General features: G+C 46.9%; 1 protein-coding gene across 1 annotated transcript in view; it reads left to right on the top strand.

Annotated features, from left to right (window-relative positions):
- The window catches only part of PCSK2 (proprotein convertase subtilisin/kexin type 2), a 238,064-nt gene extending 220,720 nt beyond the window's left edge, over positions 1-17,344 (top strand). The window contains exons 9-12 of the mRNA XM_040248012.1: positions 1,125-1,340; positions 3,306-3,406; positions 10,553-10,780; positions 14,448-17,344. Coding sequence (XP_040103946.1) covers positions 1,125-1,340; positions 3,306-3,406; positions 10,553-10,780; positions 14,448-14,934 — 1,032 coding nt within the window. The 3' untranslated portion in view covers positions 14,935-17,344. The remainder of the gene's footprint in view (positions 1-1,124; positions 1,341-3,305; positions 3,407-10,552; positions 10,781-14,447) is intronic.
- The last annotated feature ends 1,906 nt before the right edge of the window (positions 17,345-19,250 follow it).

Genomic DNA, 19,250 nt, shown 5'->3' with positions numbered 1-19,250 from the left:
CTGTCTCACTAGCAGCCCACCTGTGGGCTGGTTCAGGGGAAGGTTCCCCAGTGGGTAGCCTCACTCACTGATGCTGATTCATGTCTGTTTCACTTTCCAAGGGCGGCATCCTTGACACTGAGGCCAAATCTGAGTCTGCTTGAGAGGGTTGCACCCTCTCGCACCCTCTCAGTTGTAACGATGCTACGGTTCCTTCTGTGTCTTGGTTTCTGCAGGCAGTTGCCTGTTTGGATGGAGTTTTCCAGGACAGATTTACCAAGACACTGAGGACACTTCTCAGCTAGTGGCTAAATCGATCTTTGTTGATGTATCGACTCAGCCAGTCACAGGCTAATTAACTCCAAGTCCTGTTAGAAGCAATCAGAATGTCACTTCTCATTGTCAGGAGGCAGGAGACCTTGGAGGTAATTCAGACATCTCCTTTCCTCTGGCCTGTGTGCGTGCTCAGTTGCTAAGACTGTCTGACTCTTTGCGACCCTATGGACTGTAGCCCTACAGGCTCCTCTGTCCATGGGATTCTCCAGGCAAGAAGAGTGGAGTGGGTTGCCATGACCTCCTCCAGGGGATCTTCCCAACCCAGAGATCGGTATCATATACATATATATATAATCTGTAAGTAAATGTATATTTTAATACAATATCTATATATATATGTAAACTTATGTAAAATATACATAATACCTATAAAATGGAAGCTATATATAAATATCTTTTACATCTTACATAGATTAGTATAAATTTACAGGTACATTTGCATTTTTACTGAAAAATGCCTGAAAGAATATGTAAGAATTACATGCAGAGGGATTTGTTTTTTTCATTTTCCTTTCCATATACTTTGACTTTTTACCATGAGGATTATCAACGTTTAAAAAGCAGTCCATTTGTCAGTTTTAAAGAGATTCTTCCAGTCTTTCCCACCTTGTTATTCCCAGATTAAGTGTAAATTGAGATGACTTTATATTGAATCCTTCCTGAAAAGAAAAATTCTCAGGGTGCCTGTCCAGAAGGACAGTGGTTTTCAAGGACAGATAGAAACCAAGCCAGTCCTTGGGTTCAACTGCTTAAGAGGCCAGGTGGACCCCAGTGCAGCCCACGCATCCCTCTCTGTCCCCCACCCCCAGGGCCGCGGGGGCAAAGGCAGCATCTACGTGTGGGCCTCGGGCGACGGCGGCAGCTACGATGACTGCAACTGCGATGGCTACGCATCCAGCATGTGGACCATCTCCATCAACTCCGCCATCAACGACGGCAGGACCGCGCTCTACGATGAGAGCTGCTCCTCCACGCTGGCCTCCACCTTCAGCAACGGGCGCAAGCGGAACCCCGAGGCCGGCGTGGTGAGTGAGGGCCAGGGGTGCACAAGGACATGAGTGATGTCATACACAGACACGGTGACGTCATGGAAGGAGGGCCCTCCTTCAAAGAGTCAGCCCCTGTTCCGAGGGGAGATGCACCCCTCTTCTAGGCTGGTGATGCTTTGTTATCAAAGTCGAGGCCTCATGAAAAACAAGAACGCCATGACCTCCTTCCCGCTCATGGTCCATAGGTTTTCCTGTTCGTTGTTCTGGCTTACAAATAATGATGAACTCTAGTTTACCAAGATGTTGCCCCAGCACGTTGCTTATAAGGTAACTAATATTAAGAACTGGAGCATCACACCTGCACCCCATCTGAGCCAAGAACACATCCATTTATTAGTGTAATTTAGAAATGGCATCCACAGATGGACTTTTCCCGGTCCCTAGACCTCCCGAGAAGTGGGCACATGTGTGTTTTTGCAAAAGAAGAGTAGTGTGTTTAAACCGGGTCCACAGTTGAGAAAACCAGAAGGTTAAGAATCATAGACATTTATTGCACTCTTCTGAGCAACTCTTCCTTCCTGGGCATCTAGGTTTAACAGTGAATTTCCAAGTCTGCTAGGCATACAGCCTTTTCTCAGTCGTCCAAGCTAGGAATTTAGTGGGTGACTCAGTAGTCGGGCTGGGCTACATTCTGCCTGGCCACCACCTCCTTCAGGGTTGGGAAAAAGGCAGGAACAAGAATGCAGTCATCAGTACCAGCTAGTCCTTCAGTCCCAAGGTCCTGCCTGGGCTCCACCCAACCAGCTCTCACATGAGATGGCAGAAGTCCTTTCCCTGCAAGAGACCCAGACCTTAGCCTGGCTCCCCCATGAACCCCCCTGACTTCTCCCATGAGCCCCTTCAGCTCCCCTTAGTCTTGCGGAGGATGGGAAATGTGTCAGCTCCTCCCAAGTGGAAAGAGGCTTCACTTTCTCATCTTCTGAGCTGTGTGGGCAGTAAGGGACGAGCAAGGGTGGCCCCCATCTTGCTCTGCTTGTAAGCCTTCTCCCAAACACCCCCTCAGAAGCTCCCCTCCTTGCCCCAAGGGCCTTCCAGGGGTATCACTCTGTCCTCAGCCACTGTCTGTGACTCTACTCCAGCTGGGGAGGAGCACTGAATTCTCTTTGAATATAGTCACTTTCCCCAGGAGATGACTTTAAACTGCCCTGATGCTTTGTCCCCCAGAATAATAGACCCACTCAAGGAGCCTACAGACAAGCAGGAGAAATGAGTATTCTCATGATTTATAAACAATCTTAGTGAAAACCCTGTCTCTCACAAACATCGAAGATGAGGATTTTCTCTGTAAACTCCTTTAAAACTCAGCTGACCAGCCTCCCCACTCGGGGTAATCACTGATGTAGCAGTGGTCTTGCTCACTGTGTTCCAGAATCTCTTGGTGGATTTTAGATGTAGAGAATGTAACATTTTCTCTTTAATGGCTGTCTGTCTAGGCAAACTTTAGCTGAACTTGTTTCATTTTTCCTCTTTAGGAATGCCACCCTTTTTTCCTGAAGGGAAAATAATTTGTTGATGAAGTGGCTCTGAGCTTTCTGAGCCACTCTCATTTTAACAAACCCCACGATTGCATTGAGTATGGTGGTGGTATTGGCTTGTCACTTTTCACCTATAATGTTTCCTTTTAGGGTCCAGAAAATAAATATCTCTTTATTAGAATAGCTGCAGAGTTGCCTCTCCAAACAGTTGACTTGTTTGTATCTTACAGACACTGTAACTATAACTTATTGTGTTTCCCTTTTTGCATAGGCTACTAGGAAACTCAGATAAAAATGTCTGGCAAAATAAATACATGAGTGCTAAGCTTACTCTTCCCTCCATCTAAATCATCTTCAGAACAAGGGAGACTTTAAGTAAAAGAAACAGAAGATCTTCTGCTCTGTGTTGTTTTGGGTTTAAAGCAGTGGGGCTTCTTCACTCATTCCTCACTCTCTTCCTCTCCAGGCAACCACAGATTTATATGGCAACTGCACCCTGAGGCATTCTGGGACATCTGCGGCTGCTCCCGAAGCAGCTGGAGTGTTTGCATTGGCTTTAGAGGCTAAGTATGTTTCCAGCTTGGGACCAAGGGCCAGCTCTGCAGGGTGAACTAACACAAGTCTCCCAACCCAACACCAAGTGTCCATGGAGGCAAAAGTGGGTGTGAGAGTCAGCAAAAAGTCAGGGCCAATGAACTCTGCTGGGTGTTGCTAATGATACACACACACACACACACCCAGATTCCACAAAACTACATCCCTAGAGAGCACAAGAGTCCAATACCCAATCACACATTGGGGCACAGAGATATTTTCTTTCATCTGTGGATTTCATGGCTGTTTCACTCTAATAATACTCCCAATCAGCTAAATGAAAGATCATTGCCAAGCTGGTTATCTAGCAAGGTTTTCAGAACATGTCATGGAAACAGGATGCTCTCGCTCCAGATTTGTTAACTTATATGGTGAACTCACTTTACTACTGAGACAATGTGGGCAAAGTCACACAGTGTAGTCCAAGAAATGGGCTTTGCTGCTACCTTCCAGCTACCAGTGAGAGGCACCCACCCTCTCTGTTCTCACCATCCCGTGGAGAAGCCACACATCACTTCTGCTGGACCCACCTTGGATTTGAGCACCAGCAGAGGTCCCTGCCCACCTGCTCCCCTGTCTTAGTGCAAACCAGAGACTGGCCTTTGCTTTGAGCAATGAACCTGTGGCTTCAGGCAACATCCATGTGGTGTAAGTGCAGATGCCCACTGTGCAAGGAATTATCTGGGAAAATAGAACCAGAAACTTGTAAGAAGTTGGACTCGGGCTCCTGGGAAAGGGAAGCTGAGTTCCCATCCCTGTTGGCTGTTGCTAGGCAACCAGAGCTTCTAGCATCAATCTTCAGGCAGCCCTGCTTGACTCTCCACAGTTTCAGTGCATTTTCTGACTTGCAAAGGAGGTAGAGCTGATTCCTAGAATAGGAAAGGACTTCAAAAGATTATCTAGTCCAACCCCTACGCCTTCAAGCAGAAAAAGGCATCGTTATCCTCCTTTTACAAACTGGGCCCCAAATTGGGGATGACTTCTGTCTTTGGGCCAAGCCAAACTTTGATTCTGTTAACAAAACTCAGGTGGAAAATTTAAGAAAGAAGAAACGGACACTCTCTTCCTATTAAGCACCAAGACAAAAAAAACTTACATATTATGTGCATTTCCTAAAAATGAAACTCTTCTTCTCAGGACCTGCCGGGTCCTAAAGCCTGAGTTGGTCTTGCTCACTCTGGTTGGGAGCAGACAAGCAGAGGGAGGCTGCTCCTGCCACAGAGTCTCACAGAGGACAGGGAATAAGAAGGAGTTTCTTGTCTCCCCTTAAATCGAAGGGGGTAGAACTCGCCTTAAAGTCTCCCTGGATTCTGACAAGCAAAAAGGCACTTGCCCAGGCATATATGCCAACAGCTTAGCCTACCAGGCTCCTCTGTCCATGGGATTCTCCAGGCGAGAATACTGGAGTGGGTTGCCATGCCCTCCTCCTCTAGGGGATCTTCCCGACCTAGGGATCGAACCCACATCTCTTATGTCTCCTGCTTTGCCAGGCAAGTTCTTTACCACTGAGCTGCCTAGGAATCCTATATGCGAACAAAGTGCTATCTAGATCCATCAAAGTGCTTGAGCAGGCTGCTGGAGCTTTCAACAGATTTGTGGGCTCTGCAACAATTATTCCTCATTCTTTACCACACTTGCAGCTTTCCTTACAGAAAAGAATGCAGTCACTGCTTAGGCATACTTCATTTTGGAGCAGTGGTCATCAACTGAGCACTCTCTTGCCATAAACAGGGGGAAAAATGATACCTGGTAGTAGGTGGTTCAAACCAATCTTGGAAGCCAGTCCTCAGATTTCTTAGAACACCAGCCACCTGGGTTGGAAACCCTGAGATTAGAGTTTGCTGCAATTCATTAAGAATGGGCTCCCAGCAGAGACCATTGGAAAAGAGAGGAAGCAGGTTAGAGATGGGAAAGGATCTAAGCAAGGATGCTATTCCAAAGGTTCTGGCCTCAGCCTGACTCCAGGGGGAGTTCTGGAATGTAAATCTTGCCTCAGAGTTTATTCCAAATCAAGACAAGGGAGTGGGCTGCATAAGCCCTTCCTGGGGTGGTAAATCCCAAGACTTTTCAGTGGGCAAAAGGGCTCCAATATTCATTGGAAGGATGAAGCTGAAGCTCCAATACTTTGGCCACCTGATGCAAAGAGCTGACTCATTGAAAAAATCCTGATGCTGGAAAAGATTGAGGGCAGGAGGAGAAGGGGTCGACAGAGAATGAGATGGCTGGATGGAATCACGGACTCAATGGACAAGAGTTTGAGCAAACTCCCAGAGATAGTGAAGGATAGGGAAGCTTGACGTGCTGCAGTCCATGGGGTCACAAAAGAGTCAGAAACCGCTGAGCGATAGAAAAACAACAAAGCCAGGAGTTAAAACCTCTGATCAGCATGAAATAGCCCCGGGAGAGAGCCCAGAGGAAGGAGGCCAGAAGGCTCTCTTTGTGAACACTTCCTGCAGCTCACCTCTCTTTGTGTTCAGACGAGGCACCTGGGAGTCCTTGGGGACATATGTGGCAGCAGTCAGGCCTGTTTCCCACTCGGAAGGCCAACGGGAAAGCTTTTCCAAAACAACCTGAAAGCAGAAAACAAATTATCCTGTCTAAAACATCTGCCCATCAGGACCATGAAAGAGGGAGAAGGACCATCTCTGTGGCTCCAGGGGACAAAGGGAACCCAGTCCTCTGTCCTGACCAGTCATCACCTTATTGTTTAATCTCATAAAATGCTTTTCTGCCAAATGCTTGATAATACCTTCTTGATTCCCCAGAGATCATTGCTCACATTTCCCAGGGAGTCCAATATTAGAGAAGTTTCGCAGGATATCTCTAGTGGGGGTTAGGTGGTGCTAGTGGTAAAGAACCCGCCTGCCAATGCAGGAGATGTAAGAGATGCAGGTTCGATCCCAGGGTCAGGAAGATCCCCTGGAGAAGGAAATGGCAACCCACTCCAGTATTCTTGCCTGGAGAATCCCTTGGATAGAGGAATCTGGAGGGCTGCAGTCCACAGGGTCGCAAAGAGTTGGACACAACTGAAGTGACTTAGCACGCACACACACAGCTACCTTCCCATATGTGGGGTTCTCTCCATGACTCCAGACTTACTGTGGGGTTCTGAGGGGATCATAAGGAGGCAAAATTATGGCCCAGAAGAACCATCCATAGAAAAGCAGCCCACGTTCTGGGTTAAAGCAGTGTTTCCGAAGGTGACCTTCCAAGGAATGATTTTGTCATGTAAGCCCCATCAAAGTATAAGACACAGAGACAAGTGCACACATGCTAGGGAAAGCTCAAAGACTCCTTATGAAGTTAACACTTCCATGTAGTATTGGTGTTAGTCGCTCAGCCATGTCTGACTCTTTGAGACCCCATGGACTGTAGCCCACCAGGCTCCTCTGTCCACGGGATTCTCCAGGCAAGAATACTGGAGTCGGTAGCCATTTCCTTCTCCAGGGAATCTTCTCCACCCAGGGATCAAACTCATATCACCTGCATCGCAGGCGGATTCTTTAACATCTGAGCCACCAGGGAGGCCTTACACATCCATGTAACCAGCACCCAAATTAGGAAACAGACAATCACCTAAGTATCAGTATGGGCATTTTGGTTCAACATTATGTCTGAGAGATTCCTCCATACTGCTGTTAAATATTACTTCCTTCCAGTCCCACACATCTTAATTCCTTCTCTGGGTGATGTTTCTAAAGATCAGCTCAAGCGCCTCTGCCTTCACATCTGTGCCTCAGATAAAGTTCTGATGTTCTAACATGTGGTTCTCTCCTGCCTCAGTCCCTGGCGCTCCTTCCCTGACACTCGGGGCTCCTGACCTCCTGTGCTTTTTAAAGTTTATCACCTGAGTAATGCTTGCCTTCTCCCGCCTCTGGATCCTTCAAGCCTTTGGCAGATGTATGGACAGATCCACGGAAGCCACAATTCTGGGTCTTGTCTGACGTCATGATTGTGTTCACGCTGTCCACATGTGCAGCCAAGGCTGTGAACCACCATCTCAGACCTGTGTTCTCTAACCCTGTGTACAGAAGCATCTCCCGGGTGCTCAGGCCCACGGCCTCCAGGAGGTCCGATGCCGGAGACCTGAGGTTGAGACCAGGAATCCATGTTTGTCACAGGTCCCCACATGGTTCCAAAGCTGGTCCACATTCTGTGAGATGCTCTCCTTGGGATAACTCCAGGGCCCCATTGTTGGCTCCCTCGGCATGACAGGGAGGGTGCTCAGCTCCCCCATTTTTAAATATTGAGCTGTCTGTCTGCCCCCCCAGGCTATAGGCTCTGAGACCTTTCCACAGCCTGCTCAGAACTAGTGCAGAGCCTGGACATGATACACACTCAATAGATGCTCATAGAATCACTTCACTGTGCAGTGCTTTTCCGTAGGTCTGCCTTACTTTTCCAACTCTTACATAAAGTATTTAAAAGCATGACCATTCCTTGCCTATAACACTGAACACAGTGACTTCCATACTGCAGGAATTCTGTACATTTATTTTGTATTAGTTAATAGGTGTCACTTACAACCCTTGAGCTGCCGTAGTAGGATTAAAGCTTAAAGCAGGCTGTGAGATCCCTGTTTTACACAATGGGGCTTCTCTGGTGGCTCAGACAGTCAATAATCTGCCTGCAATGCAGGAGACACGGGTTCGATCCCTGGGTCAGGAAGATCCCCCTGAAGAAGGAAATACCAGCCCATTCCAGTATTCTTGCCTGGACAATTCCATGGACAGAGGAGCCTGGCAGGCTACAGCCCAGAGGGCCCCAAAGAGTTGGACACAACTAAACTACTAACACACTGTCTCTGTCAGGCCTTCCCAGGTGGTGCCAGTGATAAAGAACCCGCCTGCCAGTGCAGGAAACGTAAGAGACGTGAGTTTGACCCCTGGGTTGGCAAGATCCCCTGGAGAAGGGCATGGCAACCCACTCCAGTATTCTTGCCTGGAGAATCCCATGGAGAGGAGCCTGGGGTCACAAAGAGTCAGACACGGCTGAAGTTACTTAGCATATATGCATATCCTCTGTCAGTTCAGAAGTTGCTCAGAATGCAAAAATAGGAGGGACTCAGTGTTACTTTTCAGGCATAAGCAAGTGGTTGTTCAACCGGTGTCACAAATTCTGACGCTGGAGTATGGGCCTTGCTCTGATTTAGTTCAGACATGAGAACATCCTTGTTCTAACACATTCTTTCTCTCTCATGTGCCCCATGAGAGTAAATCCATTGAGAAAGGTCTAATGGGGTCCTTCAGGAAGCATAGCACATTATTGTGGCAGAACCCCTGGCAAAGGTGAGAGCTACTCCATCTGCCAGCCAGCCCTCTGATTACCCTGAAGTTAGCAGTTTATCTACACTCTGGGGTTATTAACACTTTTTGGGTTTATCAACACTTTTTGGGTTTATCAACATTTTTGGGTTAAATGAATTCAGAATCCTGTTCCACCAAAGCACTGAGCTTTTAGCCACAATCAACATCAGGAAATTTCACACTGTTCACCTAGTCCACGTGTCCAGGGGACCATATGTCCAAAATAAATATGTTCTTAAATTTCTCAAATAAGCATTGACTTTCCTTGAAACTTTCTCCTTAAAACCTGAAAGTCTACATTTCAAGAGTGCATGAATCACTAGTGTCTTCTGGCTCTGATTCAAAGCTTTGAACCAATGAAACCTGCCCGTGATGAGATTTTATCAAATGAGTGATGTTCTTTGAATCATTTGATTCTGAGGAGAACTGTAGTGCAAGGCTTTTCCAACACTGCTGACCATGACTCTCAGTGAGAAACACATTTTGCATTCCAGCCCAACACAGAACACACACACATACTTTCCCCATATCACAGTCACACTGGCATTCTTTTCTGTTCTCTTCCACTCGTGACAGCTTCATTCATAAAGAACCTGGTTCTCAACCTCAGCTGTCTCCTGGAATGACCTGAGAAGTATTAACAATTTCCCAAGCCTGGGTCCCCCTCCCAGAAATCCTGATTTACTTAGTCTAAGATGTGGCCGGAGTGGTTTGGTCTTAAATGTCCCACAAATGATTTTACTGTGCAACCCAGATACACAGCCCATGCAGTCAGTCTACCTTCTAGCCCACAAACGGGTCATGGCTGACATTTTCAAAAACATAGACGTTGAATAATAGTAGACACTAATTTCCAAAGACACTTCTGCAAGCCAACTTGTTTATTTGCTGAATGAAGAGTGTGCCAAGGAGGGCCATCCTAGGCCTTGGGGAGACAGATATTGTGGCTGCTGTCTCTGTTCTTGAAGAACTGACAGCCCATGTTCCCAAATGGAATGCTTGCAAGTAGCCAACCCTCAGGTCCAAAAACAAAGCTCAGCTAGCACCCAGGAGCCTCTTGTGTCCCTTCCAAACACCACCTGTGTGAGACACACCATTAACCTGACTTCCAACAGCACACATTCGTTGTGCCTGTTTTTCTTCTTTAAGTGACTGTAATCGTATATTTGTTCTCCTCTGTGTCTGACTTCTTTGGGTCAACATTCTCTTCACCCCAGTTATTCTGAGTAGCTATAGTTCATTCTCACTGCAGTGCAGTGTTCCATGTCCAATAAATACATCTCAGTTGGCTTATTCACTTTACTGTGGATGGGCATTTGGGGGCTTCATAGTTTGGGCTTATTTCCAGTACATATAGTCTGGTGAATATATACACACGTTTCTGTTGGCTACACACCTAGAAATGGAATTTCTGTGCCACAGCTTAAGCACGTGGGCAACATTAAAAGATAGAGTCAAACTGTTTTCCAAAGTATTTGCAATAATTTACACTCCCTTCTGCAAAATACTCAGTTGTCCCTCATCTTTGTCAACACTTGTTACTGTCAGCCTTTTTCATTTTGGCCATCCCAGTGTGTGTCAGCTTTTGCATTTGAAATATATTTAAGTAAGAAAGGCAAGACATTTAATTGATGTACAGCTATACCTATATTATAAATAATACATGGATACTCCTCCCTTGGCTTGGGGGTTCATACATGTTCCAAACTCTTACTGGAGGTCTCCGTGCTATCTTAGTCATTGGGTCTCTTTTTCCTTCCCTTCACCCCTGTCCCATGCCCTTGTCCTTCAATTCCCTGCCTCCGGTCCACAGCCTGGGTCTGACCTGGAGAGACATGCAGCATCTGACTGTGCTCACCTCCAAGCGGAACCAGCTTCACGACGAGGTCCATCAGTGGCGGAGGAATGGGGTCGGCCTGGAGTTTAATCACCTCTTTGGCTACGGGGTCCTAGACGCGGGTGCCATGGTGAAGATGGCCAGAGACTGGAAGACGGTGCCTGAGAGGTTCCACTGCGTGGGCGGCTCCGTGCAGGACCCAGAGTGAGTGGGGGGCAGCAAGCTCCGTCGCTGCTCATGGAACATACCCCGGAGACGCTGCCACCGCCCTGGCAACCTTGTCAGATACCCTCTCTGTGTCCTCCCGAGATGCACTGAGTTTGATTTGGGGACAGCCAGCTTCCAGGCAGAGCTGTAGCATTGGGCAGTTTCAGAGTATCTAGTCTCCAGAGTCCTAGGGCCTGGAACTTCCAGCCCTTATTGCCAAGAGGGAGAGATTTACAAAGAGGGACTTTGCCAAGCGGAAGCCCTCCAGCATCTGTGCCTTTGCAGGCTCTGGGCCACAGCAGGTGGGGGCCGTGGGCAGTGTGACGAGAGCAGGATGTAGTCAGCTGCGTCTTGGCTTACGTTCCCAGTTAGCAGAAAGGTGCCACAACCGCAGCATTGAGGAGAAAGAGCACTGGGGCTCCGCTTAGTCGTGGTTTGTGTGGACATCAGACCTTGTTCTCGGCGATGGCCCCGGACAGGAAGACGGGTTTCTGTTGATCCTCACACTCTGTGCTTTTGGGGGGAGGCAGGAGGGAGATGGAGAGCGTATGCCAGGATGAATGACCGTCTCCCTTCCAGGTCCAAGTGCACTGAGCGCTCTGTCCTAATTCAGATACTTTCTGGAATTTGGAGCCAGAAGCAACACTGGAAATAGGCTGTCTAATGCCCTCATGTTAGTTAAGGAATCTGAAGCCCTGAAGTGTGACTGTCCCAGAGGCTCATAACCAGCTGGGAGCTTACCCAGTGTTAGCAGCATTATTATTATTTTTTTAATTTGGAAAAGTCTTTTATTGTGCTTCAGTTGTTCAGGTTAAATTCATCTCACGATACAGATAGATGTTCTTGCCTGTATGTTTCTTACAGGGCTTTATACAAATTCACCAAGAATTTTACCTTTCCCAAGTGATCTTCTGTTGAGACAGTTTTATTCTCAGCAAAATACACATGTACACATATACTATGACAGCAATTTTAAACTTTAAAATATATAGAAATTTCTTAGAAAAAAAAAGGGACTTCTCTGGTCATCCGTGGTTAGAACTTGGTGCTTCTGCTGCAGGGAACACAGTTTCAATCCCTGGTTGGGGAACTAAGATCCCACAAGCCACACATTGTGCCCAAATAATAGAAAAAGAAAGTATATAGAAATGTGTTGATTTGTGTGGTAAAATACATCTCTCAAGGCCCTACTCCTCAGAGGTTCTGATTTCTGAGATTTTGGATAAGGTCCAGAAGACTGAATTTTGTGGGTGGTCTCAGAAGCATTATTTTAATGAAAGGAAACTTGAGAGCTCTTTTTTATAAAATTTATTTAATTGGAGACTATATCCTGTACAATGTTGTGTAGGTTTCTGCCATACATCAAGGCAAGTCAGTCATGAAAAGTGAAAGTGTTAGTCGCTCAGTCACGTCAGACTCTTTGAGACCCTATGGACTACAGGCCGCCAGGCTCCTCTGTCCATGGGGATTCTCCAGGCAAGAATACTGGAGTGAGTTGCCATTCCCTTCACCAAGGAATCAAACCTACATTTCCTGCATTGCAGGCAGGTTCTTTACCATCTGAGCCACCAGGGAAGCCCCAAGTCGGTCATAACTATGTGTATATATACCCTCCCTTGAGCGCACTTTCACCATGAACTCAGCTGGGTTTCCCAAGGACAGGAGCCTAGCCTGTCCTGTTTGCTGGTATGTCCTCAGGGCCTAGAACAGCGCCTGGAATTTAGCAGTCATGGGATCAATATTTGTGGAATGAATGAATGAATGACTATTCAGCCAGCTTCACCTGGGCACAAGGAAGGCATCTATCTAAACAGTGATGATAGGCAATAGGGCAGTCAGACCAGCCAGGGAAATTTGGGGTGGGGGAGGTCGGGCCTTGTTGGAAGGGCTCTGGTCTCCTGGGTGCCCTCTGCCCCCTCGCCCACCTGCCCCCCCACCTGAACTTGATCTCAGGTGCTGATGAGCAAGGTCTGGGGCAGATGCCATGCTGGAAGAACTCAGAGGCTGGGCAGAGAGGTTCCAAGGGCAGCGCCCAGGCCAGCTGGGCCTCTGGCAGAAGCAGCCCTTACTGCCAGGAATCAAGCTTCTTTGGGGCCGGCTGCAGGGCTCCGTGACCCCACCCCCACCCCACCCCCCACCATCCTCTACCCCACCCCCACCCCCGCCCCCGGCAGTGGCCAAGTCTACACTGGGCTGCCCGCAAACGGTCTGGGAGCTGCTGAGTGGCAACTGTTGGGTTTATGAGTCTCCTCAGCGCTCATCTTCCCAGAGCAGCAGTCAACTCGAAAAGCAATTTTCTAAAGAGACTTTATCAGGAGAATCATGAAGAGTGCCTGACTAAAATAAAAGGGAAAAATAGGACTGGCTGTGAGGCGTCTGCGCTGGACCATCCAAGTCAGTGAGCAGAGGCAGTCTGGCCCGCCTCCGCAGCAAGCAGCACGTTCCCCGGGCACCCTGTCCGGCTCAGCCCCCACCCTCCCCTGCCCACTCAGCTCCTTGAGCAAAGTGTTAGTTGCTCAGTGGTGTTGGACTCTTTGCAACCCCATGGACTGTAGCCCACCAGGTTCCTCCGTCCATGGGAATTCTCCAGACAAGAATACTGGAGTGGGTTGCCACTCCCTTTTCCAAAGGGTCTTTCCCACCCAGGGATTGAACCCGGGTCTCCTGCATTGCAGGCAGATTCTTTATTATCTGAGCCACCAGGGAAGCCCCTGAAGGTCGTAACAAACTCTGAATTTTGAGTGCATCAACGTTCAATTTTAAGTGAAATCAACGTTCACCTGAAGAGCAGAAGCAGCTCTATAGAGAGTGGAGGGTATGCTCAACCGCACACCAGTCAGTGTGGCCATGTTCAGTCCCTTCCGAGCTGCAGTCACACTGCTGTGCTAGTCATAGCGATCACTTGAGCAACAATTTCTCCTTATCAAAGTACTTAGTGCTGTAAAAGAAAGAGTTCTGAGCTCCCGTCTCACTCTCAGTTGCCCTGGTGGGACTTAGGTGCTGACAGTTGTTTTTGTTTTTGTTTTCTTGGAGAGATGATCTCAGGAGACACAGGAGGCGATGTAGACAGGGAGAGAGTGCAACCCAATAGAGAAGACACTGAGGATGCACTGACTGGCACCTCGCTGCCCTGGGCAACCAGGCTCAGCCCCACTGGGGACACTGAGTTGTCCCCACCAGCAGTGGGGAACGCAGGCTGTATTGACTCACCTCCTCCTGTCAATCATTGGTTAGGATTTTCCCTTCCAGATCAAATCCCTGACATTTTGCCATCAGGGTCCACAGGGGCCTAGGCTGCAAGAGAACCCAGCAGAGAGCTGGGACAAGTGGGGAGGTGCTCAACTGCATCAGCCGCATCCCACATCCAAACAGATCAGAGACTGCAGGCGACTTTCTCAGGGTCACACAGCTAGTTTAGTAATTAACCCCAGAGTCCCTGCTCTCCCCACTCCTCAGAGCGGCCCTCAAAACCCCTAGGAATCCCCAGTCAGTTCAGTGATCAAGACTCCAACTTCCAATGCAGGGGGCGTGGTTTTGATCCTTGGTGGGGGAACTAAGGTCCCACATGCCCCAGGATGCAGCCAAAATTTTTTTAAAAGACAACAAAAAACCCTGGAATAGTGTCCCCACCCCTCACTGTGTCTCCTCACCACTCTGCCCTCAGGAAAATTCCAACCACTGGCAAGCTGGTGCTGACGCTCACGACCGATGCATGCGAGGGGAAGGAAAACTTCGTCCGCTACCTGGAGCATGTCCAAGCAGTTGTCACGGTCAACGCGACCAGGAGAGGGGACCTGAACATCAACATGACGTCCCCCATGGGCACCAAGTCCATCCTGCTGAGCCGGCGCCCCCGGGACGACGACGCCAAGGTGGGCTTCGACAAGTGGCCTTTCATGACCACCCACACTTGGGGGGAGGATGCCCGGGGCACCTGGACCCTAGAGCTGGGCTTCGTGGGGAGTGCACCCCAGAAGGGGTTGCTGAAGGAGTGGACGCTGATGCTGCACGGCACGCAGAGTGCCCCCTACATTGACCAGGTGGTGCGGGATTACCAGTCCAAGCTGGCCATGTCCAAGAAGGAGGAGCTGGAGGAAGAGCTGGACGAGGCGGTGCAGAGAAGCCTGAAGAGCATCCTTGGCCAGGACTAGCTCCCGGGCCCCCTCCCCTGTCCCCACCGCCCCCTCCAGGCGCCTAGCAGTCACCCTCCCCCTACACCAGCGATGCCCACGGCTAGATCTGAAGCTTTGCTCACTGTCAGTGATTCTTTTCATTCCCATGGAAGCAACCTTTTCTATTCTGTGCCCTAAATACAGTGCTCCCACCACACCTCTGTCCTGTTTGTGACTCCAAGGCCTTCATTTCTATCCTTCAGATAGGTGATTTCGTGCCAGCCAACCCAGGACAGCTCTCCCCCTCCATTTCTTTCATAGAAGAGAAGAGAATGCATTTAAATAAGCCAGGCCTGGGGACTCCAAGGACGTTTTATTCACGATCTCAAGGGAGGACCCGTTATGTAAAAGGAAGAGCCAGGTTTATGACAGAGGTGAGCTCTGAGTCTCTTAAAGCCCAAATGCTGTAAATCCTTTGGGGAAAGATGTGTTGACTTTTAGCAAGATTTTCCAGGGATGTAAATGAAGGTGGCGTGAATCAAAAGGTTCCCTAGTTACCAGATGGGGAGGAGAGAGTGCAAAAGCATGAACGCAGGAAATCTTACCACCACAGTCAGCACTGTAGCTTGTCTGGCTCGCCAGTGTAATAGGCATAAGATCTCAGTGGCCTGGCTGCCTTTTCATCAGCCACTGCTCTGAGTTATGGTAAACTCTGGGAGATGCCCCCTTCACTCTCCATATGCCTAGCCTTTCTCCACCCCCATAACTATGGGCTCCTCCCATAGTTATGCAAAAAAAAAAAAAAAGGAAGGCAGGATGGAGACACATCTAGGAAAGAGTAGCTTAGTAGTTCTTAGCACAGGGGTGTTCCTTTATGACGCTGCTCTGGGCTTCTTAATCTGATGGAGGGGAGAGAAGGTGAGCATTTTCTAGAGCTTTCCATACATAATTGGAGGAAAACAGCTTCTGCAGTTGATGAGTTGGGAAATGGCCTCTGTTCTGGAAGAGGTATGTGAAGGCAAGGGGTCAGGTTTGGAGAGGTGGGCAGCCACTTCACAGGAACCCCCATTTGTATGGAGCCCCTTCCCACTGAAGGGGAAAAAGCCAGCTCATCTCCCCGTAACTTGAGACCCAAAGGAGGCAGAAGCCCTTCGCATAGAAACCACTACAGTCAGCTACAATTGTGGCAGCCAAGCAGTCCAGGAGGGCTTTAACCTGCAACCCAAAGGTGACATGCCCCCTTCCCCTGGTCACCCCCAGAGACAGCATCTTATCACCAAGTAGAAAGGCTTTCTGAGAGGCTGTCACTTTGTTCTCCTACCCAAGGAATAGCTCACCAGTACCCACCCGACACCCCAGAACTGATGTGTTGGTTTGATTTGATTCCCAAGAACTGATCCACCCCTTCTGGCTACATTTCTCCCTTCCCGTGGGAGCAGCCTGGAGTTCCTCACCTCTAAGTTGGCAACACAGAGCAGGAGGGCCCTTCCTTGAAGGCGGAAAAGCCTGGAAAACCCATGTTCTTTCTTTTCTCCCATGTTGGCATGGATTTCTACCTTCTCTAACACCATATGATCTTCTCTATAGAATGCTTTATGATGTAATAATATTTATGATTTTTAAAAGAAATTTATTACATGTTGCAAAGGTCTTTTTAAACCAGTTTAGACTTAAAGCAAAAATAAATGGAAATCATCAAAATTTCATTTCTCATTAACGGTCTAAAAATAAACCAAAGGACATTAAGTGTGCATGTATGTTTAAGTGCACACAGAAATATATATACATATGTAGACTAATATACAGGTGTATATATGTGTATATATCTTTATATACACTTGTATAACTGTATATACACACCTATACCTAAAATGTGTGTATGTGTATTTACTGAAGAAACACATTCATTTCTAAAAGCATATTCAGAGGATATCAAAATGATTCTGGCTGAAGAAAAAGGCCAATGGAAATTCAGGTGAAATGTTCATGAATTCCCATTACTTCACCTCTGTAATTTTGCACCTTTCTGTATAAACTTTAAGTATCTTATATAGCAGCACAGATACAAAATAGTTGTCCATATTTTCACAGTTGTGGTCTAATTTATGAAATTAGAGAGTAACTTATCAGCTTCTTAATAGAAATGGCAAGTTTTGATACGAGTATACAGTACATAAAATATATATAGTGCTATTTAAAAATATTTGGTCTCTATTCCATTTTTTGCATCAGTATTAACACTAAAATATGTTCAGCTAGTGAGGTTTTTATGATATCCTGATTCTAATGCAAGAGATAGTTATTTATAGTCATTTATTTAAGAAGAAGAAAATAAGTGAATAATAATCATGTTGACATTGTTATTCCCTGTGACAACATTTTATAAGTAAATTTAAAAATACATGATGTAAATTAGGAGATTCAACAATAAAACATTACCTTCCAGAAATTATGTGGGATGTGATATGTATTACATAAAAACACTTCCATCCATTCTGGGAGAGAAAATTAAAAGTTGCCAGAGAAAGAGCTAAAAAGCTTGCTTTCATAAATATGCATGAAAGATTTAAAATTAGCAAATAAATCATACAAAAATTATGATCTACAGCAGCATTTTTCAGACTCAGGTTATACCACACTGGCAGTTGTCATATAACTTTAGGAAGTTAAAACCAGCATTTTGGAGTAGAATTGGGTAGCGTAATAACAGATCACGCATATTAACGATAACAATTGTTTCCTGATTTTTTTTTCCAGAAATGTGTCTGTGTGTCTGAGCGTATTTGTAATACATTTCTTATTGGAGTCATGGCCAAAGATCTTTCAGAACCCTCTTCTAGAATATATTCACCAAGCTAGACCAGTTCTACTGTAGTAAAATAGCCCCCAGATCTCAGAGGTTTCACACAACAAAGGTGTGTTTATCATTTACACAAATTTCATGGAGGATCTGGGTAACTCCCCAAGACCATAGATTGCCATGCAGTGACTCAGAGATTCAGGCTGCTCCAACCTTCACCCTTAGGTCTGGCATAACAGCACGAGGCTGTGACAGTCAGTAGGCAAGAGAAAGAACCCATGAAGGCTCACACCCTCTTCTACGTTCAGTACGAAGGAGACGCACAAGTCATTTGACATAGTGTGCACTGGCCAGTCCTGGCCAAGGACGCTGCTACACAGGAAGCAACTGAGAGATAACAGGACAACTAGTAGCATCCTCAGTGAGCACCGGGCTCTCTACCATGGAGAGGACTTGATAATCCCTTAAAACGTATTCTTACATATTGATTTACATGGCAACCTGTTCATGAAAAGTCTCTCAAACTGGCTCCACCCATGTGACCACACACTATTCTAGCAAATCTGGAGAGTTATTCATAAAAATACAAATATCTTACATTTATCATATTTGTTGTAAAAACAATTTTCAATTTTGTCCTGTGATCCACTACTTACAAAACCCAACTAGTAAAATCTTTAAAAAACCTGTGGCTAAAAACACATCAGTTCAGTTCAGTTCATTTCAGTTCAGTCGCTCAGTCGTGTCTGACTCTTTGCGACCCCATGAATTGCAGCACGCCAGGCCTCCCTGTCCATCACCAACTCCCGGAGTTCACTCAGACTCCATCGAGTCCATGATGCCATCCGGCCATCTCATCCTGGGTCATCCCCTTCTCCTCCTGCCCCCAATCCCTCCCAGCATCAGAGTCATTTCCAATGAGTCAACTCTTCGCATAAGGTGGCCAGAGTACTGAAGTTTCAGCTTTAGCATCATTCCTTCCAAAGATATTCCAGGGCTGATCTCCTTCAGAATGGACTGGTTGGATCTCCTTGCAGTCCAAGGGACTCTCAAGAGTCTTCTCCAACACCACAGTTCAAAAGCATCAATTCTTCGGTGCTCAGCCTTCTTCACAATCCAACTCTCATATCCATACATGACCACAGGAAAAACCATAGCCTTGACTAGACGGACCTTAGTCAGCAAAGTAATGTCTTTCCTTTTGAATATGCTATCTAGGTTGGTCATAACTTTTCTTCCAAGGAGGAAGCATCTTTTAATTTCATACTGAAAGGCATTAAGATTCAATCTGATCTTTTGACAGACTGAATGCTGCTTTTCAACACTTAAGCCCAAAGAATGATTTTCCAAAGATAAAATTTAAAAACTGATAATTCTTGGGACTACCCTGGTGGTTCAGTGGTTAAGACTTCATCTTCCAGTGTAGGGGCTGAAGGTTCAATCTCCTGGTTGGGGAGCTAAGACCCCACATGACTCAGGGCCAAAAAACCAAAACAGGCAACAGAAGTGATATAGTAACAAATTCGGTAAAGATTTTAAAAATAGTCACATCAAA

The sequence above is a fragment of the Oryx dammah genome, unplaced genomic scaffold (assembly GCF_014754425.2).
Source record: "Oryx dammah isolate SB20612 unplaced genomic scaffold, SCBI_Odam_1.1 HiC_scaffold_10, whole genome shotgun sequence".
NCBI classification, from domain to species: domain Eukaryota; kingdom Metazoa; phylum Chordata; class Mammalia; order Artiodactyla; family Bovidae; genus Oryx; species Oryx dammah.
This window is presented reverse-complemented; position numbering and strand designations above follow the sequence as displayed.